The 15,746-nt window shown below is 36.9% G+C and overlaps 1 protein-coding gene across 1 annotated transcript; it reads right to left on the bottom strand.

Moving 5' to 3' along the window:
- Positions 1 to 5,834: 5,834 nt before the first annotated feature.
- Positions 5,835 to 6,974, bottom strand: LOC132628659 (uncharacterized). The gene is made up of 3 exons (XM_060344423.1): positions 6,531 to 6,974; positions 6,332 to 6,484; positions 5,835 to 6,065 (listed from the first exon to the last, which is right to left on the bottom strand). Exons 1-3 carry the CDS (start codon positions 6,972 to 6,974, stop codon positions 5,835 to 5,837), a joined length of 828 nt encoding a protein of 275 aa, XP_060200406.1.
- Between the last annotated feature and the right edge of the window lie 8,772 nt (positions 6,975 to 15,746).

Genomic DNA, 15,746 nt, shown 5'->3' with positions numbered 1-15,746 from the left:
AAGAAGATTATACTCATCCCATACTAAAAATTATGACTCAAATTAGCTTACTACTCAAAATTCCCTTATTTCCATAGTTGGAGCTCATATTCTACATTCTTCTTTAATCCAAGTCTTTAAACCACTCAATACCTTTAATAACATAAAATAAGTGTAAAACTCACCTTTGATTATGTAGGAATGATCTTTGGATGAAGATAATCCACTTAAGAAAATCTCCAATTTTAATTCCAAAGGAAACCTGAACTTCTATTAATCCTAGGGGCAACTTTCCCTTTACAAGCTCGAACTTATGAGACTTGGATCTTGCTAAATCTTCACTATGGTGAAGGAAATATTGAGAGGAATATTCTAGGAGTTTCTTCGATTTGGAGAAGTGAAATTAATGAAATAAGTTCGTGGGTCTCAACTTATATAGATGGTCTAAGAAAGTTCTAGAGGTTAGATGAGCGGGTCGACGACCCATCGACGTGTCGACGGACCGTCGACTTGCTCTGTCGACCTGTGCCTGCAGATCAAAGGTCACAGAAGCATGTTGACGATGCGCTTCGATGGTCCATCCACACTGTATGATGTCTACAGGTTTCCCTGATTCAGTTCAAGTTTCGTCGATTCGATCCGTTAAACTTTTAACCGTATAAATTACCAGGAATACATGCAGATACATTTGTACATGGGGTAAGGCACTTTCTATCTCCGAAATTCAGACATGAGTCTCCATTCTTAAGACACACCCGACTAGGAACCATATGTCCTACTACAATGAAAATGAGGGGCGTAAAATTTTCCCCCCTTAGGAACATTTGTCCTCGAATGTTGGGTTTGCGGGAATTCTACAAAACTTTTGCCAGAGTTTCCCCTGTAATATGGAACTACAATCCTATCACAACAACTCAAAATAACATCACCTCCCAACAACAACAACAGCAAGAAAACATGGCCACACGCGGCCAACAAAGCATCAAAAGAAACATTACATACCTGAGGACACTGGCGTCTCGTCACGAGCCTCTTCTGGGGGAAGAAACAAATGCGGATATCTAGACTTCATATCTTATTCTTCTTCCCAAGTCATCTCTTCTCTATTATTGTTTCTCCGCAGGTCCTTAACTAAGGCTACCTCTTTGTTTCTGAGTTTCCACACTTGTCTATCTAATATGGAAATGGGTACTTCTTCATAAGCCAACTTCTCGGTAATTTGAACATCATCTACCGGCACGATTCTGAAAGGATCTCCAACACATTTACGGAGCATCGACACATGAAAAACTGGATGGACTGATTCAAGTTCTGAAGGTAAGTTCAGCTCGTAAGTCACTTGGCCCAGCTTGCGCACAATCTTATAAGGTCCATTATATCGAGGAATAAGCTTTACCTTTTTGTCGAATCTCATTACACCTTTCATCGGTGACACTTTCAGGAATACCCAATCATTAACTTGTAATTCCATGTTTCATCGACGATTGTCCGCATAAGATTCTTGACGACTCTGGGCTCTCAACAATTGGTCTCGGATGAGCTTGATCTTTTCCATAACTTGCTGAATCAATTCTGGACCTATCAGTTATGCCTCGCCGACTTCAAACCATCCAACTGGCGATCTACACTTCCTTCCATACAGAGCTTCATACGGAGCCATCTGGATGCTAGAATGATAACTGTTGTTGTTGGAAAATTCAATAAGTGGCAAATGATCATCCCAATTGCCTCCGAAATCCAATACACATGCCCGAAACATATCTTCCAAGGCCTAAATAGTGCGTTCAGCTTGTCCATCGGTCTGTGGATTAAATGCTATGCTGAGTCTCACTTGAGTTCCTAAACCTTCTTGAAAAGACTTCCAGAATTTAGCTGTAAATTTTGCCCTTCTATCTGTGATCACTATAGGAAAAAAGGAATTTAGCGAGGGGAAATTCGGTCGTTAAAAATCCAAATCCGGTCGCCAAAAGTCATTAACGACCGGCAAAAATCCGATCGTGACCGGACATTAAAAGCCCCAATGTTAAAGGTTAACGACCGACTTTCAATCCAGTTGCTAAAAGTACATTTAACGAAAGCGTGAGTCCAGTCGTTATATGTCCTTTTTAGTGACCAAATTTTCTCTTCGCTAATTTGTCGTCCGGTCATTAAAATCATTAACAACAATAACTAATTCGACCGGCAGAAGTACTTTCAGCGACCAAATTTTTCGTCGCTAATGGCCATTTAGATATTTGATGTTATAAGAAAATTTATACTACTGAATAATAATAATTATTTCATACACAGACGGATCCAAAATAAATAATAAATAACTAATATTCCATATAAAACCTCACTATTAATACAAAGAACTAATTAAAGAAAGATCTACCATACCCAAGTTGTACGACATCATCTTTACCAACTCCTAAAAAGAAAAATTGCTGCATATATACATAAGATATCATCTTTACACGACCCCTAACGAAATAAAAGCCCTCTTGAACTTCAACTTGCTCGTCACTTTCTTGAATGATAGATTCTTCCATCTTCAAATTCTTGAGCTGTAAAAAAACGTTTATGTCAATTTAGTAACAAAGAATAATCTCTAAAGAAGAAACAAAAGACCTCAACATATTTATCCGAAAGGATGCAAATCATTAAAGTTTCTAAAAAGGCACGTGAACAATAACTTATGTATCTACCTTAGCGTCCAACAAAATTAGAAGATTTCCAAAAATAAACATAGAGAAGTGTGACTTAGTGAATAACTGGTTTATCTTTTTAGAGTAATGTTTAGGAACCTAAATTTTATATGCACACGTGAACTTTACTATCTGTTATTAATGAAGTTGAAACTTCTATCGTCTAATTCAAAGTTTTAGAGCTTTGCAGGATTATGGCATGAGATATTATATATGACAATTAGTTTTTTTTTAAAAGCAAAACCAATTAGCCTGATGCTGTTGGATTTTATTAAAAATAAACAAAGATATTTACAGAACAAAATGATAAAAAAAGATGAAAAAATCTATACTACTCTATCCTAGGAAATGAAAGTAAAGTCTAAGCCTTGTTTGAACAACAAAGTGTAACAATGAAGAAACTGCAAACAAGAACACTCCTTCTTTGGATTGATGCCATTATTAGTCACCTCAAGCTCTCACCAGGTGCCATGGTATCTAATCTCACTGAAAATCTTTCAAGAAGAAGTGTGGTATGAAGCTCCTCATGGTTGCTGTCCTTTGTTGTCCAATATCCCTGATCAATCTTACACACGAGGTTATGTTGAATGTTTGTAACTGGATTAGGTAACTAAGGAGATCCAGTTAGTAGGATGAACATTTCTGTTAATACCACACACTAACAAGGATAACCTTAGTCATCCAACCGGGACTACAACAATCAGATGAAGGTGTTATCATGAACCTTTACTTCCTTGTGAAACTGAATCTTGTGTCATCACTTGTTGGCATGTATACAGAGATCAGATGCATATGATCAGTCTGGTTCTCTATTTCTGTAGATCTTTCTTCTGAAATTAGGCATCATCATCTTATCACTATTTAGAATCTTCTTTGCACCTGTTGGCAACTCAGCAAATGAATGAAAATGAACTATACCTGCAAAATCAAAAACCAGGTTAGTTAAAAAATCAGCAAGTGCATTGCCTTCCCTAAGGATATGAGCAAACTACACTTGTCCCTTGTTCCTCCAAAAGTTGATCTTACTAACTTCCATACTGATCATCCATGGAATCTCCCATATTCCTCAAATAATGTTTATCATGGATAGAGAATCTGATTCAATCATTACAGGCACCAGATCATTTTTAATACAGAACTCAATTCCATCCAATATAGCTACAGATTCTACTGTGATGTTAGTTGTATCAGCTATTCTTCTTGCCCCAGCATATATCAGGTTTCCAACCTCATCTCTAATGCAGAAAGCAGCTGAACTCAACCCTGGATTACCCCTAGAGGCCCCATCTGTATTGCACTTGAACCAGCCAGCATCAGGAAACTTCCATTGCACCATCTTATATCCTATTCTAGGCCTATAATCCTCCAAATATTTCACTATGTGAGGCCAACCATGTGGAATATTTCTCAGCCAAGGATATAATGTCTTCACCAGTTGTTGTAGATTATAGTTGATCCTATTTATCACCTTTATTTTATTCATCTTTCCCCCATGCATGATAGTATTTCTTCTCTTCCATAATTGCCAGCATATGAATGCTGGTGCAGCCTGCATAACTGACTTGAGTTTTGTAGGACCTTGCATATACCACCATTGCACTATTGTCTGATGAATCTGAATCCTTGGAACAATTATCCCCACAGCAGCATTGTAATATTGCCAAATTTCTACTGCAAATTCACCTATTAGGAATAGATGTTAAACTGTCTCCTGCTGATGAGGGTTCAGACAGCATCTACATCTAGATACAATGCTGATATTCATTCTCTTTAGTACATCATCCACTAGTATTTTTAACTTCCACAATCTCCAAAGGAAGTATGATATTTTGAATGGAAATCCTTTGAACCACAATTTTGAAAAGTGAGCTGATGTTTGAGCCTTTTTCCTGAGCAAATTCCAAGCACTCCTTACAGTGAAATCTCCTGTAGTACTAGCCATCCACCAGGCTTTATCTTTTTCCTCTGAATGCTCCACTATACTCAACTCTTGTAGGATATGATCACACACATTACTTGGCAGTTTGTTATGCAATTTCTATACATCCCAGCCTTCTGCATTCATAAAGTGTGATACTTCTTCAATGCTGGTGTCAATCTGAAAATCTGGTGGTATTACCTGCTTGAGTGAACCAAGTTTAGTCCAATTATCTTCCCATACATCACATGCTCTATTTCTAGGTTCCTACCATATCTGTTGATCCACCTGATCCCTTGCTTCTATCATTCTTTTCCACACTTGTTAACCACCTTTCCACTGCACTTCTGTAGGCTTCTTCTTCTTGCAATATTTATTCCACATGAAGGCTGACCATAATGTATTTGATGTTCTAAATCTCCACCATAATTTGGCAAAAAGGGCCTTAGACACATCATCTAGAGATCTGAATCCTAATCCTCCTTCTTCTTTTGGTAAACAAACCTTGCCCCAAGAGGACTAATGCCTGCTTTTACCTTCTTCTTTAGTACTCCAGTAAAGCCTTGCAAAGATTTTATGAAGCTCATTAATGGTATATTTTGTGGGAACAACAGCTGATAGCATGTATATTGGAATACTCTGAAGCACACTATTGATAAGAACTGCTTTTCCACCAAAAGAGAGCAATTTTCCTTTCCAATTTTGCAGCTTGTTTTTCACCTTCTTGATAAGATCATTGTAATATACCTTTTTCCTTCTTGAATGAAATATAGGGCATCCCAAGTATTTTAATGGAAATTGATCCCTTTTAAAGCCTGTAATCTGCTCCACCTGCTGAGACAGTGCACTAGAAATCTTGTGATGCATATAAAAGGCACTCTTGCCTTTATTGATGAGCTGACCTGAAATTGCCTCATAATCCTGCAGTATCTTCATAATTCTCTTCAATGACTCCCCTTCTGCAGATGAAAATATTATAGTATCATCTGCATAAGCCAGATGATTGATATTTTGACTCCATTTAGGCATGCCATAGCCCACATACTCAACATTGTCAAATTCTGCATTTAGAGCTCTTGATAACACCTCTGCTGATAAGATAATCAGTGCATCAACACTAGGTTGAAAACAGCTTTTTTGACTTCATCAACAGTAGGCATTTAACACAGTAGATCATTTCTAATTTGATAAATCAAAACAGGAATGAGTGATAGCAAATTTTCATCTCCAATTAACTCGTCTTGTGAAAATTATTGAGAGTAAAAGTGCACAGTCTCATCTGCCATTTGGTCATCATCCTCAATCCATGAACCATCTGAATTTTGAATTCTTTTGATCTGCAGTTTCTTCCTTCTTCCCTTTACTAGATTGTGGAAAAATCTAGTATTTTTGTCTCCATCTACAAACCAATCCAGGCCTGATTTATTTCTCCAGTACTCTTCTTCATAATGCAAATATCTCTTAGTCTCAGCCTGAGCTTTCTGCAAAACCATTCTATTTACTTGGCTTGGATTTTCTTCAAACAACTGTTCCTTTAATCTCACTATTTCCTCCCTTATGATCAGCTTCTTGAATATATCACCAAACACTTCCCGACTCTATTTGGTAGCACTCCTTTCGGCTTTTTCATCTTGCTTTTGAAGTTTATGAAAGGATCCTCATGCTCCCAAGTGGACCAATTCAGCCTAACTATATCCAGGAAAGATGCATGTTCTATCCAAAATGATAGAAATTTAAAAGGTCTGACCTGATTCTGATGCTTATCACCATAGGTACACAGAAGTGGAGCATGATCTGATCCAGGTCTTGCAAGATATTCCACTTCAATATTTCCAAAGTTGTCCAGAAGCAGTGAATTCACCAACATCCTATCCAATCTCTCAAAAAATACATGCTTCATCTGCTCTTCCATTCCACCAAGTGAAGGGACTACCCTTAAAATTTACCTTTTCAAGATCACAGGAGTTTATGCAAAAAGCAAAGTCTTCTATATCCTGAGGTTGAATAGGATTACCCCCTATCTTTTTTTCATTATTCAGAACCACATTGAAGTCTCTTCCTATTAACCAGGAACAAGATAAGGTATTGGAAAGATGATAGATATCCTCCCACAACTCTAGCCTTTCAGAAGCACTACATTTAGCATATACTAAAGTAGTAAGAAGATACTGATTCAAATCTTGTAAAAATAGCTTCAAAGTAATCTGCTGAGGGGAATCCATCAGAACTTCTACATCTATATTATCAGCCACAAAGTACCAGATTTTACCATTACAGTTGGAATTAGCTAAGCATATGCCCAACCTCCTCCTATAATGGTTTATTGTTCTGATATGTTGAAATGGTTCCATGAGAGCAATCAAAAAGAATTTGTGATGTCTGTTTAACATTTGCAACCTATGAAAGGCTTTTTGTGTCTTTACTGACCTAATGTTCCAAATGAATGACTTTAAAATCATTTAATATTAGATTTAGTAGCATTCCTCTTTGGTACCACCCTGAGTGGAATTTGCTTGTCAATAGCATTCTTCTTGCCTTTCTTCTGACCCTTATTGTTAGACTTGCTATTAGGAGATATATCAACCTGTTTAAGAATGTTTTCCTTATTTTGCATAATATTCTCCTCCTTGTCTTCTTTATGGAGTTCTCTGACATCCTCCTCTACTTCCAAGACATCTATATTATGAGAGATCAGGTCATGTAGTTCTTTGACTGGGGAAGACTTTCTACAAAATATCACCTGTTGATGCTCAGTATGTGAAATCACCATTGCCTTTTCTGAGGAAGAATGATCTGGTGGATCTGCATCTTGCTCCACATACATCTGCTCCTTCATCTTGTCACTTGTGTCATCTACTACTGTTGCCTCTATTGATTGCACATTTTCCTGCACTTTTCCTTCTCTTTGCACAGGATTATGAATTATCAGTGAGGGAGAACCCTCTGTAGCCTATTTTACTCCATCTAATCCTGTATCATCAACAGCCACATGTTCATCATGATCTGGATGAACATCTTGTTTTTGCACCTCCTCTTTGTCTGGAATCTCTACTTGCCTCAATCTTGTTCCCTTTTCTGCTGTATTGGTGCCACCATGATATGATTCTTCCACACTGTCCTTTTACTAGAGTCTCCATCAGTATTACCTTGTTCTCCATCTTCCTGTTTCCTTTCTCCTATATTCAATTCCTTTTCCTCCACCTTATCAGCCTATGAGCTATGAATTTCTTTTTCCTGAGTAATGCCTGGCATAACTTCCTGATCGATTTGCTGACCTTGTGTGGAAACTTGAGTAGTGTTATCCACATTTGTTTGTTCTATATCTGCATTATTCAGCCTAGTCTCCACCTGATTACTTTGACCATTCTTGTAGCCATTTGCATTAGAATTCTCCTCCTCAGCTGTGGATGTACTTGTACTTGGTATCTCACCTTTCTCCACAGTGTTTAAAACATCAAATTTGTTTTGCACCATCACTTGTACTTCTGAATCAGCATTATTCTTTGCATCAACATTCTCAACTTTGCTTTCCATTCACCTTATCAGAAGTGTTAGTTTTTGGGACAAACTTCACCATATGATAATTTCTGCCATGATACCATCTACGTGCCTCATGCTTGCCTTTATCCTGAACAGTTTGTGCCACTTGATTTCCTGTATCCTTCACCCCTTTATCTGAGCCTGTAACCTCAACATTTGCTGTTTTCTTTAATTCAGGATGAAGGATTCTACACTCATCTCTAGAATGGCCTTGAATCTTACATTCAGTACAATATTTTGGTAAGAAATCATATTGAATTTTGACTTTCATCTTCCTAATGTCCTTTGTATCCTCATCCTCTATTTCCAACATCAGAAACTGAGGTAATTCAGCAAGAAGATCAACTCGGCCCTTGACTCTAGCACAACTAGGTTGAGTCTTGTTTATGGTTGCCAAGTCCAACTGTAAAGGCTTTCCAACAGCAGAAGCCATAGTAAACAAAGATTCTTTGACAAAGAAAGTAGGTAATAAGTTTGGAAAAGAAATCCACGCCATTGCCTGAGATGTTTCTTCATCCACTTTGAACTTAGAATCATAAATATGGGGCCTCATCTGATAAGTAAAACCATCTTTATCCTTCAAATAATATGCTCCTTTGGACGTAAGATTGAAAAAATCTTCCATCAGTGAGCATCTGATCAATACATGTCTTGGCCTAAATAAACCAACCTTATAGTCACCTTTTAAACCACATTGTGATGGTATAATGTTGCGTAGTTCTTCCAACTCAGACCATCCATGAGAAAATTTGCCTATTACTGCATGTTGAAGGTCTTTCAACATCTCCATTCTTTTGATTTCAGCATCGGTCCACTTCACCATTGGAATACCATCAATATATGTTAGATTCTTCCTAGGTATAGGCTCACATTGCTGCTTTATTGCTGTACAGACTTCCTCTCTACCTGTTAATGTATTGGCAAAGGTTTTTGAAGAAGTAGGGTATTTAGAAGGGTTTATGTTAGGGTTTGAAGAATAAGGGTTTGGTTGAGATGAAGATGAAGAGGGTAGGTTGGATTGAGGTAGAGGTGGAAATATGATTGAGGAGGTTAGAGGGAGCGACTGGTCAGCCGCCGACGACGGCTGACCAGTGGCCGGAATGGCCATGTTACAGCTAAGTTAGGGTTTGTAGTATTAGGGTTTGCATGAACTTTGAGGAGAGAGAAGAGAGCGTTTTTAGACTATGCCTTCCGTGACTTCAAGGATTTTACTATATGACAATCAGGTTGTTGCTCTTGTACCCTCAAATTTTGACTTCAAAGAAGAAAAAAAGATGGTGATGAGATCTCTATTTTACCTTTGAATCTTAGGAATTTTGGCATTTAATTACACTGGTGAAATCACTTCTGAATGCTTCATTTTGCATTTCCAAAGTCAGAGGCCTTTCCTATTAGTAGATGAGGATATTATTAAGCCAAGAGATTGTTCAGGAGGAAAACTAACAATAGCTGGAATCGAGCCTTGTCTGGTTTGGCATGTAATTCGCCATTTACATGGGGAATTGATAATAAATAAATACATACTCCTAAATGTTGCACAACAGATATGGGCATGAGCTAACAGAAGAGCATACTATATGTGTTGATGATTTAGGGAAACATAATAGATTATAATATGAATAATCTCGTATTCCATTGAGTTTAAAAGATATAATTTTGATACTCTGGTTAGTTTTCTTGTTTAAGAGGCTCTACTTTAGTTAGTATATCACTTTTCTCTCCGTCAAAATAATTCAGTTAGCTTTAGCCCTCGGTTAATATCTCCATGTGTATAATTTAGTTTCACAAGCGTCTTTTACTAATTAGAATCTACTTTTGATGTGCTCAAATTTAAAAATAAGCTTTGTGGTGGTGGGAAGGGGTGAATATATTCATTCCGGAGAACTACAACTCAAAAATGTACCAGCAGCGTATGGAAAAATTTCCAGCTGCTTTGGATGTACTTTCAGCATGCATTCCAGTGATATTGGGAGCTGTGTCGGGGTAATTTTATCAGGCTAGATTAGGGAGTTCAGTGGTGTTTGTCCAGTGCTATATTACTACCAGTTTTACCACTTTTCATTGCTATGAACTTGTAAATTATAATCATCTGCAACAATGGGGGATATAGGAATGAGCTATGGAAAAATGCGGACCATATTAGCTTTGAGAGAGCCTCAAGTTGGCATTGAAACCATGGCATCTGATTGCAGAGATGCGATCAAATGGTCTCTTGCCATAACTCGCGATCATTTTTTTGTGGTCTAATTTCCTGCATATGTTTTCTTCCTTTAGTTTTTATTATTGTAAATTCAATTTTAGGCAAATTTTTTGCTTAAAGTTGAGTCTAGGAATTGTTAGTTTTGCAAGGTTTAATTTGTCATTTTGTTAGAGACAAGTTACGTTTGGATTAGTATTTATAAAATTCCCGCTAAGCTCACTGCTTAGTGGTATTCGCTTGATTTTTTTAAAAAAGAAAGAGATCGAGGGTCTTCAAAATGACCTCATCCAGATGAAGAATGAAAAGAAGAAGTCACAAAGGAACTTAAAGAGAAACTTGATTCGATGCAAGTTCTGCAAGAAAAGATTACTTTACTTACTACAGAGATCAAAGATAAAGAGGCGAGTCTTCGGAGTAGCACCCCTAAACTAGCTAAAAAAGAATCAGAGTAGATAGATTGAGCTCTATATATCAGCAATCCCAAAATCAACTGATGAATTTGACTACAAAATCAAAGAACTTAAAGATAAAGTCCAGAAAAAAAAAAGAGAATTGGAGTTGAAATGTTTATCAAAAGACAACCTCAATGTGCAATTAAATTCTTTTCTCCTTGAGAGAGATGAATCTAAAAAGAGCTTGAATCTATTCAAAAGGAATACAGTGAGTTCAAGGCTTCTGAGGAGAAAGTGGATTTAGATGCCAAGCTGTTCGGGGAACAAGAAAAGAGGCTACACTAGTTTGAGGAACAACTTGGCACTCCCTTTAATGAATTAAGTAAAAATAAGGTGATAATTGTAGGTCTAACTCAAGAAACAATGCCTTAGGAGAATGCTGGATGCTGAACTGGACAATGTAAAACCAGTTGAAGCAGGAGATTAAAGTTTAACTATCATATCCAACTTTTCTAATCCAATTGGCTAAAGTCTAGTTATACATAATGACATTAGGTTGGAAGGAAGGCACAAAAATCACTTTTCTAGAGAAAGGGAACTATAAACTTGGAGTAGCCTCTAGTGCTCTTGTTTTTGACATATATGAAAAGCCATATGATGTCTTCAAGAGGGATGGAAATGATATATTCATCAATCAGGACATTAGGTAGTTTTAATTCTTTTCTGTCTCTTTAAAACAGGTGTGTTTTCCCAATTCTTTAGAGGTTTTTTTTTTGTTTTCAGGATCTGTAACTTTTACAAATAACGAAATTTTCCGAAAAATTTCCAACTAACGAAAGGAATTTCATATAGTATTGCAATAATTTCATCACAGATAAAAAAAAAATTCAATCTACTAACCTGTTAAATGGTTCAAACTACTGATAACTTGAAGATCGTGGTGATGAAGGCTGACAAAACACTGCACTTGCAAGCCTTTCACATTTACTCTCTTGCTCATCCATGCGTACACATTTATTCTCTAACTCATCCATGCGTCTTTTTAGAGATTCATTTTCTTTATCACTTGCATTCAACTTATCTAACAATGCACCCTTTGAAGTGTTCCGACTTTTGAACTCTCTAGCAGTGAGAAGAACACTCAAAGAATGTGTTTTTTTATCAGTAGCAATTGACAAGGGCCAGGCCAACAGACGAGCAGGTTCAATGAGCGATAGAAGTGACGAGAGAAGGCTGGAGTAGTTCTTTTAACACAACTATGTGTTTTGCGACTGCCGCATAAATTTCCAACTTTAAGCAATCTACTCATTTTCCTCTTAAATATTCACCAATTAACAAAAGAAGATTCAGAATAAAACACATCCTTAGATAGCAGCAGCAAAACACAGAACAACCCTAAACCAGCACATCAACAGTTGTTAGCAGCAACTAAAGCAGCAGCAGGGTAACAATTATCAGCAGCAACTAAGGCAACAACAGTCTTTGATCATATGTGTTTCAGATGCGACCTTTAAACAACATCTAATATTGAGTTTCAAATGTCTCTTTGCATGGTATTTTCACAAGACATTGTACAGTAAATTAAAGGAGAATTCACCAACGAGTGGGGAAAAGAAGAAAAGCAACAGGCAGTTAAAGTACATATTAACATCATTTATGAAAAGCTAGTTAGTTTCAAAGATGAGTGCATGTCAAGGCTTTCAATTCATTAAATGGAATTATAGAGAACATTGAGTGCTCAAACTATGTTTTACTCAGAAGAATCAAGCGTGGAAGGAAATATTTATTTTTGAGAAAAAAACAGGTACATAGGGCATGCCTCTAAGTTGAATTTCTCGTTAACTTGACAGCAAATGTAGAAGAGGAATATCATCGAACCCATAAATAGTTATCAAGGATCATTGTTCATGTAAAAGATCACACATACACTTTATTTTATCAATATTTTGATCATATGCTAAAGCAGGCAAGCTGCAGCAGCTGTAAGCACTATGCAAAAGCTATCGAGCTAAGGCAACAATACAAGTTACAACAGTCCAGCAACTAAGGCAAGAGGTAACAGCTATAAGCACTATGCAGCAGATAAGGCTAATTGCAGTCCATATAGAGATCATCTGTTTTTTGGAGATCTAAAAATATAATCCTCTAAGTGTTTTCATCTCATTTTAGCTCTCTGGCCATGATAAACATAATTTTGCATGGCAAATGTAGAGAAAATCTATCTAAGTATATTCCTAAAAAACAAGTCAAATCTTTATAAGTAAACATAGGATGGAAAAAGTAAAAATAATTCTATCAAAAAATCTTACACCAACTATAGACATTTTTAAGGTTGCTTTCTTCTTATTTTTTTGTTCACCAAATATTTTCTTAATTAAGCTATCAAATGGTATTTTGGATTCATCTTGACTGTTGGATTGATATTTTATTATTAGTGTATCAACTTAAGTTTGTCGTGGCCTGAACAACAAGAAAATAAATAGAGAAAAGCAGGAATGAGGAAACGTTAAATGATGCAGTTCATACTAACATATTTGTATCATATTATAAGGTAGAATTACACTCTTAAAGGAGGATGGACATTTTGTCCTTTTCAGCAAATAGGAAAAGAGAAAAAACAATCTAAGATATTCTAGCCCAAATACAAGAATGTAAACAACAAAAACACTAAAAGGAAAAAAAAGGATTACCTGATCCTTTGCGGAGAGCTGGGCATTGAGGGGTTTGAAGATCACCTTCAATATTTATCAAATATATGATTCAATTCCACTCTGACCTCTGGCCAGTAGAATTGTACTAAACAGAAAAAAATGAGAAAAGAGTTAGACTTGGCATAATTGACTCGAATCCAAACAAAGGGCGCAGATGAAAAAAAAAAAGGAAAAAGAAACCCAGATTGAATCATAATAAATCAGGAATTGGGAAAAATCAGGCGTTCCACAAAGAAATTCATAGTTAAAACATCAGAAACTTACCTTGATGAGAAGCAAACTCCAAGAAACCCAGAGAGAAGCACGCTAAGTGTATCTTTGTTTGTTGATTTTTCTCTAACAGGAAATAGAAGAGATGCACGCTGAGTATATCCCTGTTTACGGAGGAGGTGGGGCAAGGGGGTGGGTGGAGAGGCGTGGGTGTGAAAATAAAGAGGGAAACATAACGCCTTTTTTTATCATTAACGACTGGAGATTAATGTTTCTAACGTACGAATATTATTCCGTCGTGAATATTAAACTACAAATTGACATTTAACGACCAGAAAAAGTTGTGTCATTAAAAATACACTTTTAATGACTGGATTCATGTCCCTTCTTTAAGAACTGGTCGTTAAAACTCAATTTTCTCGTAGTGGATAATGGATACTGGGACACCATGAAGTCACACTATCTCCTTAAGATACAACCTTGCATAATCTTCTACTGAATATGTAATTTTAACCGGAAGAAAATGGGCTGATATTGTAAGTCTATCAACAATTACCCATATGGAGTCATACTTATGACGAGAACGAGGTAAGCCTACAATAAAATCCATATTGATCACTTCCCACTTCCAGGTTGGAATTTCCATAGCTTGTAACAATTCTCCTGGCTTTTGATGTTTAATTTTCACTTGTTGACAATTTAGGCATTGAGCTACAAACTCTGCTATATCTTTCTTCATCCCGTCCCACCAATACATTAACTTGAGATCGTGGTACATCTTTGTCGCTCCTGCGTGAATAGAATAACGGGAGTAATGAGCTTCTTCCCAAATCTGGTAACGTAATCTCACAACATCCGGAATACATAGCCTGCCTCAATACCAAAGAACCCCATCTGCAGAAATCTCAAATGGTGACTTTTCATTTTGGGGAAGTGTATCTCTATAATAACACAACTTGGGATCTTCATACTGACACTTTTTCACTTACATATATAAGGATGAAACAGCTGGGTTATGAACAGTAACTCTTGCAGTGCTCGAGTCTATTAAGCGGACTCCTAGGCTAGCTAACAGGTGGACCACGTGGACTAGCTCTTTCTTCTCCGGCTGAACATCACATAGACTGCCCATGGATTTACGGCTAAGAGCGTCGGCCACCACATTTGCTTTCCCTAGATAATATAAGATACTCACATCATAGTCCTTCAATAGCTCTAGCCATCGCCTCTGCCACAAATTCAACTCCTTCGGCTTGAAGATATACTAGAGATTCTTATGATCTGTATAAATATCAATATGTACACCATACGAATAATGTCTCCACATCTTTAGTGCATGAATAACCGCAAAGATCATGGTTCGGGTAATTATTCTCATGTTTCCTCAACTGTCTAGAGGCATTGGCTATAACTTTTCCGTGTTGCATCAACACTCAGCGCAATCTGAAACCGAAGGCATCACAATAGATAACATAACCTTCTAATCCTTCTGGAAGCGTCAGGACTGGGTTGAAGTCAATCTATCATTCAATTCCTAGAAACTGTGCTCACAAGCATCGGTCCACTGAAATTTTGCTGAGAGTTAGCTTCGTCAATGTTGTAGAAATAGAAGAAAATCCTTTCAAAAATCTTCTGCTAATCCCAGAAAGCTACAGACTTTTGTAGGCTTCGTAGGCCTTGGCCAAGTCTTCACAGTCTCAATCTTTTGAGTATCTACGCGAATACCATCAGCTGAGATAATATGGCCCAGAAAAGTTATAGAATTCAACCAAAACTCACATTTCAAAAATTTTGCATACAATTCTCGAGTCCGAAGAATTCCAAGGACAGTACGTAGATGATGTGCATGCTCTACTTCTGACCGAGAATATACTAGAATATCATCAATAAACACGATCACAAATAGATCTAGAAAAGGCCTGAATATATTATTTATCAAATTCATAAATACTGTTAGAGAGTTAGTCAACCCAAATGACATCACCCGAAATTCTCTAGTGCTGAAAGCCGTTTTCGGAATATCTTCTTCTCTAACTCTCACTTGATGATACCTTGATCTCAAATCAATCTTGGAAAACCACTTAGCATCCTACAGTTGATCAAGCAAAT

Source organism: Lycium barbarum, chromosome 2 (genome assembly GCF_019175385.1).
Source record: "Lycium barbarum isolate Lr01 chromosome 2, ASM1917538v2, whole genome shotgun sequence".
Classification (NCBI taxonomy): domain Eukaryota; kingdom Viridiplantae; phylum Streptophyta; class Magnoliopsida; order Solanales; family Solanaceae; genus Lycium; species Lycium barbarum.
This window is presented reverse-complemented; position numbering and strand designations above follow the sequence as displayed.